General features: G+C 38.9%; 1 protein-coding gene across 1 annotated transcript in view; it reads left to right on the forward strand.

Moving 5' to 3' along the window:
* Positions 1–21,386, forward strand: part of LOC123250057 (cat eye syndrome critical region protein 2) — a 148,734-nt gene that overhangs the window by 87,341 nt on the left and 40,007 nt on the right. Inside the window, exon 2 of the mRNA XM_044679096.1 lies at positions 15,775–15,869. Coding sequence (XP_044535031.1) covers positions 15,775–15,869 — 95 coding nt within the window. The remainder of the gene's footprint in view (positions 1–15,774; positions 15,870–21,386) is intronic.

The following is a 21,386-nucleotide window of genomic DNA, read 5'->3' on the forward strand; positions in this document are numbered from 1 at the left end:
GTGTGGCATTGGGCAAGTCACTTAACCCTGTTTGCCTTGGTTTTCTCAGCTGTAAAATAAGTTAGAGAAGGAAATGGCAAACCATTTCAGTATCTTTGCCAAAAAAAAAAAAAAAAAAAAAAAAAACTCCCAATTGAGTCACAAAGAATCAGTCACAAACTGAAACAGCTGAACAACAAAATGAAGATATCACCTACCTTCCAGGGGTATTGTGAGCATCAAATGAGATAATAATTGTAAAGTACTTAGCACAGTACTTGGCCATCAATTAAATGCTTTGTAAATGTTAGCAATTTTTGTAGTATCTACTAATGAAATAAACATAGGCATTCTTTGCCCTCCCTCATCCCTTTAGTTTAAATTCATCTTTATTAGAAATACAAAAGCCTGGGTGGGGAAGGTTGTATCCACACACATGTACACACACATAGAATCACATGATATAGGTATCACATGTATTTTTTTTTTCTTTAACAACTTTTGTTAGATACACTCCCTGTTTGAAAGAATGGAAATCCCTTTGTATTGTGAGTTGTATCCAAGTCTCATTCTCAGTCAGACGCCCCCTTCTTTTTTCCTTTTGGGTATGTCATTTGTGCCTGTCTGAACCACCAAAAGTGGAGAGTTTTCATCTGTTTAGTAATTCTTGTAAGGACCTGGAGGTGATAAAGAACCTCTATTTGTTTTTATCAAATTGCATACCTTTCCCCTACTCATCAAAGAATCACCAACTGGTACCTACTTTTCTCCTGACTCAACCTGAATCTCTCAGTCATCTCTCAGTCATCTGATAGTTTCTGTAGCTCTTTCTAGTATATCATTCTCTGAAGAAAAACTTCTTTGAGGTATTCAGCTATCCTGTCCTTTTCCTTGGCATCCTTACATTATGGAGCCTTCTAACTAGGGTCAGATCTTTCTCTATCTGTCTCCTTTTTTCCCTGTGGACACCTAGATTCTGTTTCCATTCTCCCTTACAACCTTGAATGTTAATTGTCATTCTTTGGTTCTTTCCTCTTCTGTTCATTTGCCCTTTTTGTTTAGGGAGATTAGTCTATACTTGGAGCAATGATAAGTGATTTGACAGTTGTCTCTGTGAGCACCTTGAGAAAAGGAACTTTTTGTTGTTGTTGCATCTTCAGGACTTTGCAATGTGCTTAATAAGCACATGGTAGGTGTTTAATAAATGTTTGTTGACTTGTTCAAGAAATACATTCACTAAACCATAGATGCAGTTTTCTCTACCTTTCTTAATGTTTGAGATTGTGAGCCTTGTTTATTTGAAAGACTTTTAGGGTTTAGACCTCCATCCTAAGTACCTGGTTTAAAAATAATAATTAATAGTCAATTTTGACCATAATAACATGATAGCTCTACTCAGATTCCTTTCTTTTTGTTTCAACAAAATCTCAGCTACACCTGGCTCCCTTTCAACCTTTCACCAAACTCCTGTTTCACCATTTTTCCCCATCCAAAATCCATTCTTATCAACTTGTTTAACCTTCTAATTGTTCCACTTACCTTTTTTGTTTACCATGCCTTATCTCCTGCTCTTCAATTTTCCTCTTAAGATTCTACCCCTTAGTCTTCTTAATCCTATTATATCCTCCCTAATTGCCCTAGATTCTAATTTATTTTCAATCAATAAGTGTAGACTCTAGACCAGATAGAGAACCTAATTTTTTCACAAATTTTCTTCAGTATCTCCTGAAATTTGCCAAATGTCTCCTTTCCAACTTCTCTCTCTGATTTCACTCATTTAAACCCACCAAATGATGTACACGGTTTCCGTCTCCTTTGATTCAAGTCTTTATCTTCTCATACAACCTTCTCCCACAGAAGCCAGAAGTAGATTTTGCTGTAAGAAATAGAAAAAGGAGGAAAAATAAATTTAGCAAATTTTTTTCAACCAATAACTGTGTTTGCAGCATAGTCAATGTTTCATACTCTTATTTTTTTTTCAAAGAATAGAGAAGAGGTGAGATGCACTCTTGTCCTGGGCCAAACTTTGGTCATAATTGTCATCCAGTTTCTGTGGTGTGGTATGATGTGTGTGTGTGTGTGTGTGTGTGTGTGTGTGTGTGTGTGTGTGTGTGTGTGTTTTCCTTTTGGTTTTGTGGGTTTACTTTACTGACTCATTCTTCATAGCTGTTCATTCTTAGCATAGCAATGTTCTGTCCTATTCACATAGGATAATTTATTTGATCATTTCCTCAAACAATGGAAATTTACTCTTCCCAATTCTTTTCTAGCACAGAGAGCATTAGTGTGAATATTTTCATAGATATATTGGTCCTTTCTTTTTGGGGCCTCCTTATAAAAATGTGTGATTTGGAGTTATGTCCAATGGGCTTTAAAAGAATGCATGCCCTTTGATCCAGCAATACCACTATTAGGTTTTTACCCCAAGGAGATAAAAAAAGGTTGTACAAAAATATTTATAGCCACGCTCTTTGTGGTGGCAAAAAATTGAAAAAAATCAGGGGGTGTCCCTCGATTGGAATGGTATATGAAGTTGATAGATACTATTGTGCTGTAAGGAATAATGAACAGCTTGATTTCTTATATGAACTGGAAAGACTTTCATGAACTGATGCAGAGTGAAATGAGCAGAACCAGAAGAACATTGAACACAGAAACTGAAACATTATGGATGTAATTGACTTTCCTGGTAACAGCAGTTCAGTGATTTAGTACCTCCCTGAGGGACTTAGGAGAAAGAATACTGTTTTCATCAAGAGAAAGAATTGTGGGAGTAGAAATGCAGGAGAAAAGCATATAATTTATCACTTGTTTATGGGTATATGTTTTGGGGTTTGGGTTTTAAACTATTACTCTTACTTTGTATCAAGTGATAATACATGTATAAAATAGTGCAATTGCTTGTCAGCTCTGGGGCGGGGTGGAGAGAAGAGGGAAGGGAGAAAAAAATGAATCCTGTAACCATGGAAACATATTTTTAAAAATTCATTAAAAACCATTTTTAAAAAAAGAATGTGTGCCAACAATGGTATTGCTGTTTATAGTAAAACTGACTGTACTACAAGTCCATTTAAAAAAAAATAAGTCTTGTTTTTAAAAAATAGAGTTGTGACAATATCTTTGGATGAGTGGAGGATTTCCATTTGGGAAAAAAGTGTGTTTGTGTCTGTCTTGAGTGCCTATAACCAAAACTACCTGAGCCAAGGATACTTGGCTAAAGTACCCTTTTCATGCCATGACAAAGTAAACTAGTTTTTGTCAACTGTTCATGGCCACTTCCATATCTGAAGCATTAAACTTACTTAGGTCAAGTGAGGACTGACTCATTCCCCCTACAACAATGCAAATTTCTTGTGAATGGGGCACATTATATTATTAATCACTTTATGAATATTATCTCATTTGATCTTCCTGACAATTTGGGGGAAGGTAGGAGCTGTAATGATAAACAGAGCCAATAATCAATGTTATGATAGAAGGGAGAGAAAGTCTATGAAGTGAGATTCTTTTCTAGCTCTCCCCTCCCACCGAATATACACTGGGAGACTTCGAGGGGGTGTCACCCCAAAACTGGGTGACCTGGATGGTAGTGCCGCCCCACAGGAGTTGGGGGCAAGGCTTCCCTATAAGATGAGGTATGTGGTACCCCAATCCGATTCTGAATGAATCACACAAGCCTCCCTGGAGGTCAGGCAACTTCACAGCAGGTGGTCTGATCCAAGATGGAGGCAGTTAGACCAAGCTGTGGTTCCTCTTCCCTGTAGTCTCTCAGGCACTCTGGAATGCTATCTTGACTAATGAATGGCTTTTATTAATCACAATTCAGGGATTGGGGAAAGGGGTGAAGGGCAGAGGGATTTGGGGTGCCGTCTTCTCTATTCCTATGGAGTCCAACACTTAGGTGAGAACCTTAAAGGCTCCTACTCCTAAGCTTTTTCCCCACACTCCTTCTCCTTCTGTTTCTGTGTCTAGTTTTCTGTTTCTATCCTTTCCTATAATTGTAAGTTTTGACTGAAAAGGGGTCTCTCAGTAAGGTTGGGTGAGAAGTGGTGGAATCTTTGACCAGGGAATCAGTATCAATGTCCAAAACAAGATCCGCAAGAAGCCCTTTCCTCTCCTCCTTCCCCCCAGAATTCTCCCTGGTCTCAAATGCCATTAACTGTCACCAACTATCAGCCTCTCCTTCTGGCTCCTTTTGTCCCATCCCCTTGCACAAATCCCATCCTTATAGTGCTATTATTATCTTTATTTTACAATTGAGGAAATTGAAGTAAACCAAGATTAAGTTACTTGCCTGGGGTCACACAGCTAGTTAAATAAGGCTGGATTTGAATTCAGATCATCCAGACTCTAAGGCTGGGGTTCTTTTCACTTTGGCCTGATACAAACAAGCCAGAGGGGGCTGTTCCCCTCCCCCTCTCCACCACACCTGAGGACATTTTTCAGATCATCTACCCCTCTGCCCAGCAGCACAGTGGGAGCACTTCCTCCCTCTCTTTTCTGGGGTAAAGAGGTGGCTCACATGCCTGTAAGGGTTGCAGTTGGGGCACTCTGTCTCTAAATGTTTGCCATCACTGCCCTAGAAACAAATTAAAATGTAATTGGGAAATGTTTAATAAACAAGTTGTAGTATATGGGTGTAATGGAATACTCTTGTACCATAAGAATTGATAAATAGGATGAGTTCAAAAAGACATATAAAACTGGATATGGAAAGACATATAAAACTGATGCAAAGTGAAGTGAGCAGTCCCAGAAAACACTTTATACAGTAACAGAAATACAGTGTGGTAATCAACTGTGAAGCACTAAACTATTATCAGCAAATCAAGGTTCCCAAGATAACCCCAAGGGCCACATGATAAAAAAAAATGGTATCCAAAGAAGGAACTGTTGCAATTCAATTGCAAATCAAAGTGCATCACTTCCCACTTTATTTCCTTCATGAGTTTTGTATATGTGGTATGTCTTTTCATGACATAGGGAATATGGAAGTGTATATTACATGAAAGTTCTGTTATAACCTATATTAGTGATGGTAAACCAGTGACACTGGTGTTGTCCTGTCTCCCCCTTCTTCCCCCACAAGTTCTTTAATAGAAAAGCAAAGGGACAGGGTGGAGCTGCTTCCTTCTCCCTCTATACTGATGACATTTTTTTTACTTCCCCTGCCTCCCTGCCCCTCCACCCAGCAGCCCAGTGGGAGCACACAGGGGGTAAGGTGAGCAGCTCACAGGCTGCAGAGGTGGAACAGAGTGGAGCACTTGAGCCACTCCTCTCCCCTCTCTACACATGCTGAGGACATTCCTTGCTTCACCCACCTCTGCATCCAGAGCGCTTTCTCCCTCTCCTGTGTGGGGTAAGAGGAGGGCGGTACTCACCTGGCACTTGGTGGGTATTGGAGCACATCATGAAGTTTCTAAAAGGTTTGCCATCACTGACATAGATCAGACTATTTACTACCTCAAGTAGGGGAGGAAGGGAAGGAGGAAGAGAATCTGAATTGCAAAATGTCAGATAACAATTGTCAAAAATTGTTTCTATGTGTAATTAGAATTTTTAAATTTAAACTTTAAAAGGAGCCAGAAAAATAAAAGAGAATGAGGAGTAAGGGAGGCAGTGGTCTGAATTCAGCAAAATAGATTTTTGAAGGACAGTATAGAGAAAGAGAAATTGGGGGGAAGGGGAGAGACAGAAGAGATGATGTAGGGAATCATAACTGAATTTGAATAGGATTAGCTTACCTATAAAATAGATGCAGTTAGCAGAATAGATTAGAAATCAGAATCCTACAATATATTGTTTACTACAGATACACTTGAAACAGAAAGACATTAAAATCAAGCACTGGAATAGAATCTAATATATTTAAGTCAGGGATAGCAATTATGATCTCAGACAAAATAAAAGCAAAAATAAATCTAATTAAAGGAGATAATCATGGAAACTACATTATGCTGAATGACACCATAGAAAATGAAGTAAAATAACATTTTTATAGCAAGTTTCTCTTTATAAATTCTTCATTTCTCAAATATATACTGAGTTTAAGACTGAGTCAGATGTTTTTATTTGTTTTGTTTTTTTAAAGGAGCCATTCCCAATTGCTAAATGGTCAAAGGATATAAACAAGCAGTTTTCAGAAGAAATTGAAGCTATCTATAGGCATGGAAAAAAAATCCTAAATCACTGATTAGAAAAATGCAAATTAAAACCATTCTAGAGTTGATAGGGAGCCATTGGAACTTATTGAGTAGAATAGTGACATGGTCAGATTAGCACTTATAGGAAAATCATTTTAATGGCCAAATTGGAAGATGAATGGAAGTAGGGAGAGACTTCTACCAGCAGGCTATTGCCGTAGTCCCAAGGGCTAAAAGACAAGAGCCTGCACTAGTATGGTAGCAGTATTATAAAAGATATTTTATACTTAACTATCTTCTTCCACCCCCCCCACCCCCGCCTCGCCTCCTCCCTTCTCAGCTTACCACTTAGAAATTTTTGAAAATGTTTCTTGTGAAACCCTCTGAAATGGAGGTCTTTCATTTTAAATTACTAAATCCTCAGTGTTTTAGTTTGCTGTGATTTAAAATCTTTGGGTGATCAATACTAACAAGTAAGCAGCAGCAGTATTTGAGAGGAGTAACTGTATTGCATTTAAATTATTGCCTCTTTTTAGAACTAGTTTTAATTGTTTGGAAAGTGTTTTGTGGTTGTGTTTGTATAAATCCTGTGTTTGTTTTGGTAGATAGATTCCTAAATATTTTATATTGTCTAGGGTGATTTTAAATGGTACAAAACACTTTCCAAATAATTAAAACTAGATCTAAACAATTGGAAAAACATTGATTGCTCAAGGGTAGGATGAGCTAACATAATAAAAATGACCATTCTACCCAAATTAATTTACTTATTTAGTGCCATAGCTATCAAACTACCAAGAAACTTTTTTACAGGCTTAGAAAAAACTATATGGTACTGGCTAAGAGACAGAGAGGAGGATCAGTGGAATAGACTTGGGGTAAGTGACATCAGCAAGACAGTGTATGATAAACCCAAAGAGCCCAACTTTTAGGACAAAAATCCACTATTTGACAAAAACTGCTGGGAAAATTGGAAAACAATATGGGAGAGATTATGTTTAGATCAACATCTCACACCCTACACCAAGATAAATTCAGAGTGGGTGAATGACTTGAATATAAAGAAGGAAACTATATGAAAATTAGGCCAACCCAGAATAGTATACTTGTTAGATCTCTGGGAAAGGAAAGATTTTAAAACCAAGCAAGAGTTAGAAAAAAATTACAAAATGTAAAATAAATAATTTTGATTACATTAAATTAAAAAGGTTTTGTAAAAACAAAGACATGTACCAAAATATTTATAGCCGCGTTCTTTGTGGTAGCAAAAAACTGGAAAATGATGATATGTCCTTCAATTGGGGAATGGCTGAACAAATTGTGGTATATGCTGGTGATGGAATACTGTTGTGCTCAAAGGAATAATAAACTGGAGGAATTCAATGTGAACTGAAATGACCTCCAGGAATTGATGCAGAGTGAAAAGAACAGAACCAGGAGAACATTGTACACAGAGACTGATACACTGTGGTAAAATAGAATGTAATGGACTTCTGTACTAGCAGCAATGCAATGACCCAGGACAATTCTGAGGGATCTATGGAAAAGAACACCACCCACATTTAGAGGAAGAACTACAGAAGTGGAAACACAGAAGAAAAACAACTGCTTGAACACATGGGTTGAACACATGGGCATAATTTGGGGTGTAGACTCTTAATGACCACCCTAGTACAACTATCAATAATATGGAAATAGGTCTTGATCCATGACACAGGATGAAAACAATAGAAATGCCTGTCAGCTGGGGGGGGGGGCGGAGCAAGAACATGAATCATGTAACCATGGAAAAATTTTTCTTAAAAAAATTAATAAAAATAAATTATTGCCTCATCAATATATACTTCTTTTCAAAGCATTGAAATGGATCCCTTGCAGGGCATTGTGGGGGATGAGTGGTGGTGAAAACAAGCAGAAAAACAGACTCAACACTATTGATACTAGCACTCTGAGATAGTGTAGCCAATTCAAAGTATTGTATAACTAGTTTTGATTGCTTCTCCCATTAAACCCACTAACACTGATTTATACTCTACTATTTAACCTGGTATCAGTTACCTTTGGGATAAAATTAATTTATACCAGGTTAAAAGTTACTAGCTCCCAAAGCCAGAGGTGTTTTTTGAAGACCTAAACATTATTCTCTGGTCATTCTAACTTGGTAAGCAGCTGGCATTTAGGTACCCCCCTGCCTCTGTGGAAGGGATGCCCAAACATTGAGCAAAAAAGGGCTATGTCTACCCAAGAACAACTCATAATAAGTGGTGTACACATCTCCATGCCTAAAGCCAAAAAAAATGCACACTTAAGGGATGTTCTTTTGTGTGTGTGTGTTTCATATTACCTCTCCTTAAGGAAACATCATGTTTTTTTTAGAAATACCAGCAATGGAAATCTAGTTCATCATCTTTTATTTTTATAGGAAAGAAATCAGGATTTTAACGTTCTTTCTGACTTTGTACCTTGTTTCATGTCTGCCTTCTAAATTTCAGGAACAGGATATGGTTGTGCCCAGCAAAGATCATCGTGTTCAGGGAAAAGTTTTTTGTGGTTGTGGCACATTATAGGAATTAACATTCTGCTACTTTATTTTCACTGCCTTTTATTTTAAGATTTTGCGGCCTCCTGGGTTCTTATGGAGGACAATGTAAACTTATTGAGGGCAGGACTATATTGCTTGCTTGTATATTTATCACCCCAGTTCTTAGCAGTTTCTGGAATATACATAGAATGTACTTTAATAAATATTTTATCATTCATTTATTCATAGTGCAATGTATGTACTATTTTAATAATATTGCCTGCCACTACTGAGGTGCTTGATCATGTGGAGGTAAAAAAGATTTTAAAAACTCTTCCATAATGAGCTATAATACTAGCAGCAAAGGGAATAAAACCCTGTTCTGCTCTCATCAGCTTCCATATGAAGCTATAGCATGAGAAGAGGATTGGCAGGGCCTCCCCTTTTTTCTGCTGATTGGCTTCTGTGGTGGGTCTGTTTTATGTCAGGTCCTTGTCTCAGATTGTCTTGGAAAGTAAGTTTTAGATTCTAGGCTCCATGTTTAGTATTTAGACAGAAGGGAAAAGCAAAAGTTGGTGAATGTGGAAAAGGAAATACCTTCAGTCTAATTCTTGGAGCTCTGGGATAAATAGTAAGCTTTTGAGTTCTTTCGAAGATAATAGTTTGGGGGTTGCTTTTTTGTAAGCTAGCACTCATTAAAATCTTCAACAAATTAAAAGAATTACCTGTTGTTTAAAAGTCCTCTGAAAAAGAGTTTCTCTTTAGATTTCTGCCCCTTTTACTACAATTTACAGGAATTTCTTTTCCTCTGATCAAGTAATGATCCAGTCCTTTATTTAAGCAGCTCGTCTTTGCTTCATAGTAACCTAATATCTCTGATGTGCCCATAGAGCATAAATTGTAAGAGAACTTTTTTTAATTCCCCAAATATTTTTTAGGTATTAGAGAGATATGAAAGTTTAAATAAGACAGGGTTCCTACCCTGAAGGATCTTAGGGTTTGGAAAGGCTGTGTTCCGAGGACCAGCTAGGCTAGCTTATCACCCAAAGATTATCTGCCACATGGGGAATGGGGAGGTGTTCAATACCAACTCAAAGAAATGAGAGGGGGGTTATGTAATGTTACATCAGTGAAAGAAGGGATGTATAATCAGTAAAATCAACATTGAAATAAAATCTAATGTCTTCTCTACATGGGATGGAAATTGAGGAAAGGCTATCCAGGAATATATTTTCAAGAAGTCTTTTATTAATGGGCAGGTGATGGTTGATGAGCTCTCTGTAAATCCTCCACATGTGATCTATTCAATATGCTGCAGAACTCCCTCTGATGCTTTGACCTTTTGTGCTACTAGTGCTGCCCTGGAGCTATGCCTGAGTTATTTATCCTTTGGAGAGCTCCCTCATTCATTACACCATTTCACACAAGTCCTCTCTAGTTATATGCAGCAACCTGCTTACACTCTCTGTGTGTCTTTCCATTTCTCTTGTGGTTTTCTGACATTTTGATTCTTTGGAGAACATAGTGCTCAATGATTCTGAGTCATTCAGCATCATTAAGAAAATAGGGACTAAAAGGAAGTCTTCAGATTTGAGAGACTGAGAATTTAATCTGGAATTGAATTAAAACGCTTAAGCCAATTTTCATTCTTTTTTTTTTGTTTGTTTGTCATTCCTTTCTGATTTGCCTCCTTCCTCTAATTCATTGAGTCATACCTTATAAGAGACTTTTTTTTTTTAAACAAAATAGGGTTGTTCATCACAATTAAGCTAACACATGCATTATTGCATACTCATAGTTTCCCATATCTTCCACAAAAGGAAGGGGAGGTACATTTTCTCAATTCTCTCCCTGTGCATGCTTTTTCATCATAATTTGGCAGTGCCATTGTTGTTCATATTATAGTGGGGTGTTGGCCCATCCCCACATCACCTATGATGGAGGTGCCCACTGGAGACCCCTGGTACCTGCTTCTGGGAGAAGGCATTCTGCTTGTGTTTAGGAGGATCCTATATTGGCTGCCTAGCCAGAACTGCTTGCTTTTAAAGTTACCAGAAAGAGGTACAGGCTCTTTAACCAGAGGATAGTCTTTTTTAGAGTATCCTCTGATTAAAGAGTGTTCATTTACCCTGAACATCATTGGGGAAGCCCTGGAGGGCCACCTTATCCCTGCCCCTTGACCCTGTGGCATGAAGAAAAGGACTGGGGGGGGGGGCTGTTTGGTCTTGTTTCCTTTGTCTTTTTCAGCGCAGAGAGAGGAGTTTTAAACCCAGGAGTAGGAGCTCTGGGCTGAGTCATGATGACCTAGGAGCCCTGAATTCCAGGCCATATGTTACCTCCAGCCCAGCTAGAAGTCCTGAGAAATCAGTGACTCTGAGACAGAAACCCAGGGGGACTTTGGAACTTGGTGGGAATAATGCTACATAGGAACCAAGCTAAACTGTGAATATAATCCCCTTACTCCTAAACTGACGTGTAGGGGTCGGGAGATTATGTCCCTTTCATTCCCAGGTATTGGGGAGAGTTTATATATTTTCTTTTGTTATCGATTTGAAGTAAATATTCCTTTGTAAAGCTAATCTGACCTAAAGTTGGGAGAGCCTGTTGGAGGAGATGAGAGCCTCAGGATACTGGCCAACCTTAGAGAAGTGTCAGGAGCCCCTGGGGAGTTACCATGTTGCTTGCCTGCTATTGCCTTATTTCTAGATCCTCTGTTCCCCCTATTCTGCCCTCTTGGTTTACCTGTGGTTTGGATAGCTTTGAACCTATAATGCTGTGACTAAGTGAGTTTCAATTACATATTTTATAAATATTATCTCACAGTAACTATATAAAGTAGGTAGGTAGTTGCAAGCATTTTAGAGATGAGGAAACTGAAAATCACAGAGGCTGCACCCATCCTTACACACACAGTTATTCAGGGCAATTAGGATTTGAACCCAAGTTTCTTGCCTGTCCTTCTCTTTTGTCCAATCCACACCCCACCCCCATCCTTAAAACCTTCACTGGACCTACCATCCCCTCCACCCTTCAAATAGGTTGTACTTAAACACCTACACACTAAGGGTTTGGCTCTCTCATCCCAACCTGTTCTCACAGGAGGTTCTCCAAGAGTAAAATGGGGATAATAATAGCATTTGCCTCTCTTGGTTGTTGTGAATATCAAATGAGATATTTGTAAAGCACTTAGCTCATTCCCTGGCACTCTACAGACCCTTAACAAATGTTTGTTTCTTCCCTTCTCTCTTTTTCAAAGATAAACAATCCCCACATGGTTTTTCAAAATGTATTGCCAAACATAAGATTTTCAGGTTCAAATGCTTATTTCAACCTACAGACTTGCAATTCTTTTTCAGATGGAGTAAGTCCAAGTATATTATATTTAGCCAAAGCACATGGCTTCTTTATTCATTCTTCTATTTCATTTGCCTAGCAGGTATTTACAAAACTAAGAATTTATTATTCAACTTTTTATAAATGCAAGTTACTTTGTCTTCTAGGACCAGAGTGTGACTATGAGGACCTTACAAAAACTTGACTTAAAATATTCAGTTTTTCAAAATGGCCAGTGAATATATGAGGGTCAAGAGGAAATTTTTAGTGTAAAATATGTTTGCTTCATCTTTATTACTAAAAATGGCAATTTCTTCTTTTAGATCAAGAATCCTTTGGTATGAGGAAACCTGAATGCATTGCGGTAATGCAGAATTTGTATTGTCTTTCCCCATATTGTTTAAAGATATTTCCTTTTAATCGATTGCTTTCTTTATAAAGTTGCTTACAGAGGTGTTAATCATTTTAAACTATGTGGCTTTTCATTCATAGTTCTCAAATTTAAGCAATTGTCAATTATTGCATCCCATGATGATCTTTTTTAAATGAGCACTTGTAGTTTGTGTTTTGTCCTAATTGAGCTGCAAAAGCAAGCACAGCCATCTTGCCTTTGCCTTTCTTTCCATTAGTAATAGTACTTGTGAAATCCTAATGCTATATGTAATAGATGGTATCTTGTGGATTTGGACCTTTTGCTTTGTGTTTTTGTAGTTCCCATTATTTCTCTTAACTTTGTTATGCTGTTTTCAGCTCTAAGAGTATTTTCTTTTTAAAGTTGGTTTTGTACTTGTCATGAAGAGTTATCTATAACCATTCATATGTTAGTTTATAATTCAATCTTTTAAAGTTTGTAGAAGGTCGGATTTTGTTTGATTTTGGCCAGCTTAAACCTGGCTAAGTGATTTTGAGAAATATAACTTAAGTGCTTTAAGTTCTATACAAAGACTGGTTAGCTTTGAGTTTAGATACTCACATTCAAATGTGGAGAGCTATAAGTGCATTCAGTTCACAAATATTTTGAGCCTATACACCCGCTTTGGCCTCGTTTGGACACGAAGCTGCATTCACTATTGGTTATAGTAAAGTTATACTTTAGTTGAATTGCTTTTATTCTCACTTTCATTTATTTGGATTTGAATGTTCCTTTCCTTGAAGAAGAAAAAATGTGTTTTTAGGATAGGTGGCTCATCAGATAGATGGAGAGCCTGCCCTGAAGACTGGGTTCAAATTTGGCCTCAAGATATTTGTTGCTAAGTAATGACCCTAGACAAGTCATTTAACCCAATTCCTAGCTTTTTACTCTGCCTTGGGACCAATACTTAGTATCAATTCTAAGACAGAAAGTAAATGTTATTTTATTTAAAAACACATGGGGGGTGGGGTGGGGGCAGCTGGGTAGCTCAGTGGATTGAGAGCCAGGCCTAGAGATGGGAGGTCCTAGGTTCAAACCCAGCCTCAGACACTTCCCAGCTGTGTGACCCTGGGCAAGTCATTTAACCCACATTGCCTAACCCTTACCACTCTTCTGCCTTGGAGCCAATACACAGTATTGACTCCAAGATGGAAGGTAAGGGTTTAAAAAAAAGAAAATAAATTTAAAAAACACATGCAAGAGACACTTGCTATAACTAGACAACATTGTAACAACTTAAAGGTGCAAGAGGTCTAGATTACTAATGAAAATACTGAGAAAAAATAAGAATGCAATATATTAACAGACCTCAGAATACGAGATAAAGCAGTTGTCTCCAAAACTCTTTGATACTAGCCTTTAAAGATGGATGGATGGATGGATGGATGGATGGATGGATAGAACCAAATATAACCAAAAACTATAAAGTGTTTGATAACCCCAAGTAGTGCATATTCCATGGCCAAGGGAAAACCTTCTGACTCTTGCATCCTCCCAAGGTAAGAGCTGGCCAGATGTTAAGGAGGGGTTCTGTGGCCAGGCCCTGCCTCCTCCTTTACCAGGAGAGAAGAAGAGCAAAGGCATCCATCATCCATCCTTTCACTCACACATACTCATTCAACCATAGTAGCTTCTGAAACCTGGCTGTTCTGAGGAAGGGAAGGGATAAACCTAGGGGCCAAAAGAGATGACCAATAAAGAGTCAGAGACAGATGGATCTAAGGGTCTGGAAGGGAAAGAGCTGAAGGAAGTATAGAACCACCAGGTTGCTGCTGCTGTCGTCGTCGTCATGACTGCCTTTCTAAATGGCAAAGCCACATAGTGTAGAAAGAGGCAGAAAGCCTAGCAAGGACCCAGCTGCAAGGCTTTGCAGCCCATAGTCAGAAGGGCCAAGGTAGGAAACCTTTTAAGCATCTTCCTTCCCCAGGGTCCAGGAAAGAGTGGCCAGTGCAGCTGAGCTCTCCCTCCCCAAGCAGCCCAGCAGGCTCCTGGTGCCTTCCCTGGGGACAAGCCAAGAGAATCTAAGGACTCTTTCTGCATCCCATGTGTTAAAGAGGTAGTCAGGCCATTTTCAAACCCATTTGTTGCCTGAACTCCCACCTGAATTTATACTTTGCCCCTGAGATTTAGGGCTCCCATAGATGGGCTTTTGCCAGAACACTTTTCCATTTCCTGACCATTTCTAAATCTTGCATATAATAATGCCTTGCTCTTTTCCCTTCCCCGTGTGACCATGGGAAGTGCCCACAAAACGGGGTTTCTGTTTAATTTAAAATGAGGATGAGGACTTGGAGAGTAATCACCTCATTATTGTTGTGAGGTTCAAATGGGATCATGTATTAAAAAGCTTAATGTTCTATAATGTCAGCTGCTGTTACAAAATTACCAGGACAGAGAGGACTATGTCATTGGCATTGAGATCTGCCAGTGTTTTAAGGTTCAGAAACTGAGAACTGCTCCCCGGATTCATAGAGAGTTTGAGTCTTCTGTGGATTGTGGCTTCTTGTTATGACTTAATTAAACTGTGGGCTAAAAAGGCTCATGAGAAACTTGTTTGTATTCAGCATAAAGCATGCACGCCTCATCTCTGAAATTCAAGTCACCCAGACTCCTTTAGAAATTGGTGCTGCTGGAATAGTAGTGCTCTCTTTTGGGGGGAGGGCTGGGATTCTCCAATAAAATAGTCTGCTGCCATTTTCCTTCCCAGATGCCACCGCCATCCCCCAATCATGGTAGGCATTTGGAGCTTTGAGAGGGTCACCGCCTAGGAAGACAACAGTAAACCTAGAGTTCGTTTTCTGATAGTGCAGACATTACCTCATTTCTCTAGGTGATGTAAGGTTAATCGCGATGCTGTTCAGTCTGGTAATTTTTCATTAATTACATAATTGTAGTAGCCCCCACGCACTAAGCTAGCTCTCTGCAGTCTCTCTTTAAATCTGAGACAATGGTCTTTGCCGGAGGACCCGCTAAGTACACTTGGTAATTAATCAGATGTTTACTTTTCTTTGTTTACTTGATTGTCATGAAAATAGTCCCGCAGTCTTTAGCTCCTTTAGCTCTTCGTAGTGATAAAATTGAAAGGGAAAAGATACATTTCCTTCTTGTTTTCCTTATGATTGACTAGGAATGAGCCCTGGGATCCCTGAGCCCACCAGGCACCCCGGGGAGGGGGGGGCACCCTGGGGGAAGCACAGCTTCCTGGCCCTCGGATTGTTGAGGTGTCTGTGGGGGCTGGGCCGGGCCAGGCTGGTACCTCGATGGAGCTCCTGCTGCTATACTAACCTTTAAGCTTCTTGGAGCTTCCTGCTGGTGGTAGGCCAGGAGGAATTTTGTGAAATCCCCATCTGTGTTTGATCTTGCACACTCTCTCTCCCTCTCATTAGGAATTAGAAGCTGCCCTTCATAGAGATGATGTGGAGTTTATCAGTGACTTGATCGCCTGCCTGCTTCAGGGCTGCTATCAGAGGAGGGATATCACGTGAGTAATCTTGTTTTGACTTAAGTATTTCTTGGGAAGGAGAATAATTTACACTTTTACAAGGGGATTGCATAATTGCCCAAACAAATCAGAAAGTCAGTATCCCCCCCAAAAAGCCTTCACACTTGCATTTATTTATACCTTTATAATACGTGGACTCTTTGGACTCCCAGGTGGCATAGTATCCGTTGTTGGCAGCTAATATGAATTTGAAATAATGCATAATAGCTGTTGCCAACAGCAGATATCATGCCTCATGGGAGTCAAATGAGCCAAGAGTATTTGTAAAGGTATAATAAATAAATACATTTTTGCACTGAGAACTAGAATCCAATGCCCATTGACAGTAAATGGTTAAACAATTTGTCGTACATGAAGGTAATGGAATGTTCTTGCCATATAAGAAATGAAAACTATAGGAAGGCAGGGGAAGAGCCATGTGAACTGGGTTGAAGTCAGCAGCCCCAGAAAGCAATGTACTTAATAACTACAATCCTTGTCAATGAAAGCAGAATAACCTAAAAATGGAAGCCCAAAGGTACAGACTTGAAATGACCAAGCTTGGCCGCAAAGTCAGTATTCCTTCTGTGCAAACATAGGTAGATGACTACAAAGCACCCTACATTCTATTTCAGTCTTTGAAAATATGGCGAATAGGTTTTTTTCCCTTTGTTTCTATATTCTAACAAGGGATGGCCCTTTGGTAGAGGGGAAGGGCATATAGGTCACCTGGTAAGCATAGGCTATATAGAAACAAAAATATATTAATAAAATTTTCTTTCTGCTTGCCTGATCTTGTAGTAATAATCCTCATTTATGAAAAAAATTTGTAAGTTTTCATACCTGCAGAACCCTCAATTTTTATTGAGTCCCTTTGACAGTACATTTCATATAAAACCCAATACATTTTCCAAAAAAGCCTTTATTTTTGTAGAAATTTTGGAGAAATTGTCATAATGATAATATAAAAATGAATTCTATCAAATACTCATCTATTCTATTTCACAGTATTTTAGAGCTTGGAGAGGTCATTTATCCCATTTATTTTTATTTTTATGCATACATATATATATATATATATATATAATGTCTGTATTTTATATTTAGGGCAACTGAGCCTCCCCCAGAGGGGGTAATTTAAGAAAAGTCACACATTTGGTACTTAGATCCTAGACCATAAAGCTGGTTTGTTTTTCCCATTGTCATAAGTTTTGTCCCTTCCCACTTGATTCTGGAGAATTAACTTGAGAAATTATGAGTAGGAATATGAGTGGCAATATGATACTTTCCTAATTTAAAAGACTGGATGGAAGGAGAGAACTTCATATGACCATTTTCAGAAACATCTCTGCAACTTTATACCCATTGTCCCAAAAGTCTTAGTCTTACCCACAGTTAGATTATTCTTAAATTATTCTAAGACTTTACCTAAGAAAAAACTAAAGATTCATTCTTAAAACTAGAACTTTTAGAACAGCCTTTATAAGGTCAAAGCTGTTAATTTTATATTGAGAGGTCCAGACTATGCCCTTAGACTATTTTGTTAGCTAACTCTGGCTTCTACAAATACTTGTACATGTGAAATGAAATGAATTAGGAAAAAGTTCAGAGCCTTGGGGGACCTAAAGGAAAATGAGGATCATACAGGTAGGAGAATGAAGAGTGAGCAGTATTACAAATGTCTAAACTTTTGCTTCTAGAATGAAATTATTTAAGTTATTTAATGTGAACCTGACGGTGTTAGGGTGGGGTGCAGTTATTTCCAGTGCAAGTACTTTTTTGTCACAGCAAGTAGAAATCTGGGCAATAGTGTGAATCACTGTTCTAAAGTGGCATTGTGATGAAGCACTTGAGATACAGCCACAATTAGCAGACTTGGGGCAAGGGAAGGTTTTATTCCAACCATGGGCTTAGACATTATTAATCAAGGGCAAGGGGTGAAAGAAAAGATCTTTAGTCTTCATCATAAGAGCTGCTTGATGCAAGATGCCCCAAATCTAAGATTTTTGTCACATCCTGTGTAATATTCTGTACTCTTATGTTCCTTCACATAATAAGAGCAACATGAGTTACCTTGCTTGTGCCTGCCTCCCTGAGCAGCCATTCTTTCATCACACTCTCCAGTTCCTTAAAAGTCTGTAGCAATGGACTTGCTTCTTCCCTTCTTGTAGCTGCATAAGGATACTCTGAGGTAGAACCCCTGTGGACAGTAACTTTCCTATGTTTATTTCTCTATGGTTAATATACTTCTATCCCATCATTCCTCTCCACATCCTAGTGATTCTGAACCCCTTGCTGCTATTGCTCAAAACCTATTCTCAGTTCCCCCCACAAACCACTGTCTTCAACCCATCTCTGCCCTTATGTCCCAGTTCTAAAGCTGTCCATCCGTATTATATGTATTCTCAGAAATGGCTCCTCCTCAGGTAACCAACTAGATTTCATCTTTTTAATTTTTTTTTAACCCTTATCTTCTATCTTGGAACTGATACTAAGAATTAATTCCAAGGCAGAGAGCCATAAGGGCTAAGCAATTGGGGTTAAGTGACTTACCCAGAGCCACACAGCCAGGAAGTACCTGAAGTCAGATTCAAATGTAGGTTCTCCTGTCTCTAGGCCTGGTTCTCTTATCCATTAAGTCACCTAGCTGCTTCTAGATTGCATCTTAATCTTTCTTTTGTGGCCCCCTCAATCTTCTTGAACTCACTGAGACATGTCTCATCCCCCCCCCCCCCCCCCCCCCCAGTGACCAAGCTTCACTGACCACTTTTTATAAGACAACTTTCATTCATGCTCCAAATTGGGGTGGGGAAGTTGGAATAGTCCTTGCCTCCCAGTGCCCACTTCCAGACTCTCCCTCCATGATTCTGTGAATTGCTATGCCATTCATTTTCAGTCTGGGAAAACTGCTTAGCAAGTTTGCACATTTCCTTCTTGGCGTTTTACTTGTAGCCAGTTATAGGATTATTTCTTGGAAACATAAGGCTTTGAACATTTATGCCCCTTTCAATCCAAAATATAGTGACCCTAAGAATTCAGAATCATTAATGAATTGTTCTATAGCAGTGCATTTATTATTCTTAAGATGTGCCCAGGTTAATAAAGCTCAGTGATGGGAATCAGGATGGTCTTACCCTCAGGCTGACTTGTCAACAAGCTCACCATAAGGATTTGGTGCACTTGCCTAATTCCTAGTTATCAGTTTACCTAATCTGAAAACTGAATCAAATTTGAATCCAGTTGAGATTTGACCCCAGAATATTTCCTAAATATGTTAAAATTTTTTCATTAGTTGCCCTAGATTCCTATTTTATAGGACAGAGGTGTAGTTGTATTTCTGGTTAGATGTGGGTTCCTCAAAGCTTCCCCCAACCCCCAAAATAATTAATTTGGTTTCCTCTTATCAGTGCTTTGTGTTTCTGTATTTTACACAGATGGTCCTTTAAATTTGAAAAGATATGTTTAATATCTCACTTGGTCTAGTATTTCTTGTCTTCATATTTGCTGGTGTTTCCATCTGTATATAACCTGATTATTCAAAAGACCATAGAAAAATATATGCTAGAAATGTATATTGCTTTTTTTTTTTAAACCTTTGTACTTCGGTGTATTGTCTCATAGGTGGAAGATTGGTAAGGGTGGGCAATGGGGGTCAAGTGACTTGCCCAGGGTCACACAGCTGGGAAGTGGCTGAGGCCGGATTTGAACCTAGGACCTCCTGTCTCTAGGCCTGACTCTCACTCCACTGAGCTACCCAGCTGCCTGTATATTGCTTTTTAAAAAAATTCATATCCCTACTTTTTGTTCAGTTAGTCTCACTTCCATCCCACCTTAAATATACTAGAAGCCATTGCCAAAATAAATATTTATTTGTTTTTCTTGCTCTTCTCTAACCATTCCAAGAAGACATTCAAAGATACCAATTCAGTTGAAGTCGCTGATGCACACAGTGATACTAGGATCAGAAATGTAAACATGTAAACAACCATGTACAAACAAGATATATAGGGGATCACTGCAATATAATCACTGGGGGGGAAAGGGTTTACACATTTAGGGGGATCGGGAAAGGCTTCTTGAAGACAGGGGAGGTTTAGCTGGGATGTGAAGGCTGTAAGATAGAGCAGATAGGGACAAATACGGGGGAGAGAATTCCAGACTTTGAAGCCAGCCTATGAAAATGCCCCCCAACACCAGCAAGGAGGCTAGTGTCACTAGATTTGCATGGTTACTATTGAGGGGAGTAATTTGGTGGGTGATAGATTAGGAAGGGATTTGACCGCCCAGAGGATTTTATGTTTGATCTTAGTTATAAGGAGGCAGTAGAGTTTCTTGAATGGAGTAGAGGAAAGGAGAGCCCAGGGTGGCATGATCAGACTTGCAGCTTTAGGAAGAGCACTTTGATAGGTGAATGGGGGATAAACGGGAAGTAGATTTTTTGTCAGCAAGGAAAAGCAGCAATGTGTGTCACCGGATCTCAGAGTAGGTTTGGGAAAGTAAGGATGGAAGAAAACTGGAAGCACTGTAAGGGTCTGGGTTTATGAAGGGCTCTAAAAGCCAAACAGAGGATTCACTCCAAGCTTTTTCACTTAAAAGATTTAGAACACCCACCAATGTTTGTCATTTAATAACATGGTGGTCTGAAGGCTTTGGTTGAAGTGATATCAGCCTGGTCTGTTGCCTGTGGAGGGGAGGCAATTATCCCTTTCTGAGAAGGCCCTCAGAGTCCAATCTCCTTACAATGGAATTCCTGCATTCTCTAAGCTGGTTTCCTGACCTTTGAAAGGCAAAAAAGTCTAGGGGGAAAGACTGCTCTTTGAGTCTGGAAAGAACTGGATTAGAATTCTGCTTTGGACCCTTACAAATTGAGTGTATTAGTCAAGTCACTTAACTTGCCTCAGTTTCCTCATCTTTAAAATAGAGATAATATCCATTATACTTACATCACAGTGTTGTAGTGAGGGTCAAATGAGAATATAGATATATAGATATGTGTGTATATCACTTTATAACCTTTAAATATAAATAACCATTATTAGAAAGAGCTATGGAGCAAAATTATTTTAATCATCTTATGATAATGCCTGTGTGGGAACGCTACAGCTTAATAGATTGGAGTCTTTCTGAATTTCTGTGGTCAAAAATTCATTAACCTGAGGCCAGCTTATTGTTGAGTTCCCAGTGAACTAAGAAACTTAATCCTTAGTACAAAACCCATACTCTAGGCTTGTCCAACTCACCTTCCTTCCAGAGCTTGAGAATCCAATCAGAGAATGGAGGGAAACCAGTAAGAAAAGAAAAAAGTGGAATATTACTACCACTTATGTCTCCTGAACTAGCTAGCCCTGTTAAAGGCTTTAACCCTTTTAAATCCAATATACTTAATTATCAGAAGAAAGGAGGTAGATAGTGTGGGGATGGGGGAAGGGAGAGGAGAGCTCCAAAATTTTACCTCTCCAAGTCTTTCCAAACTACCTTACTTGACTACTGAATGATAATAGTCTGAGGCTTTTCCCA

This window comes from Gracilinanus agilis, chromosome 5 (assembly GCF_016433145.1).
Source record: "Gracilinanus agilis isolate LMUSP501 chromosome 5, AgileGrace, whole genome shotgun sequence".
Lineage (NCBI taxonomy): Eukaryota > Metazoa > Chordata > Mammalia > Didelphimorphia > Didelphidae > Gracilinanus > Gracilinanus agilis.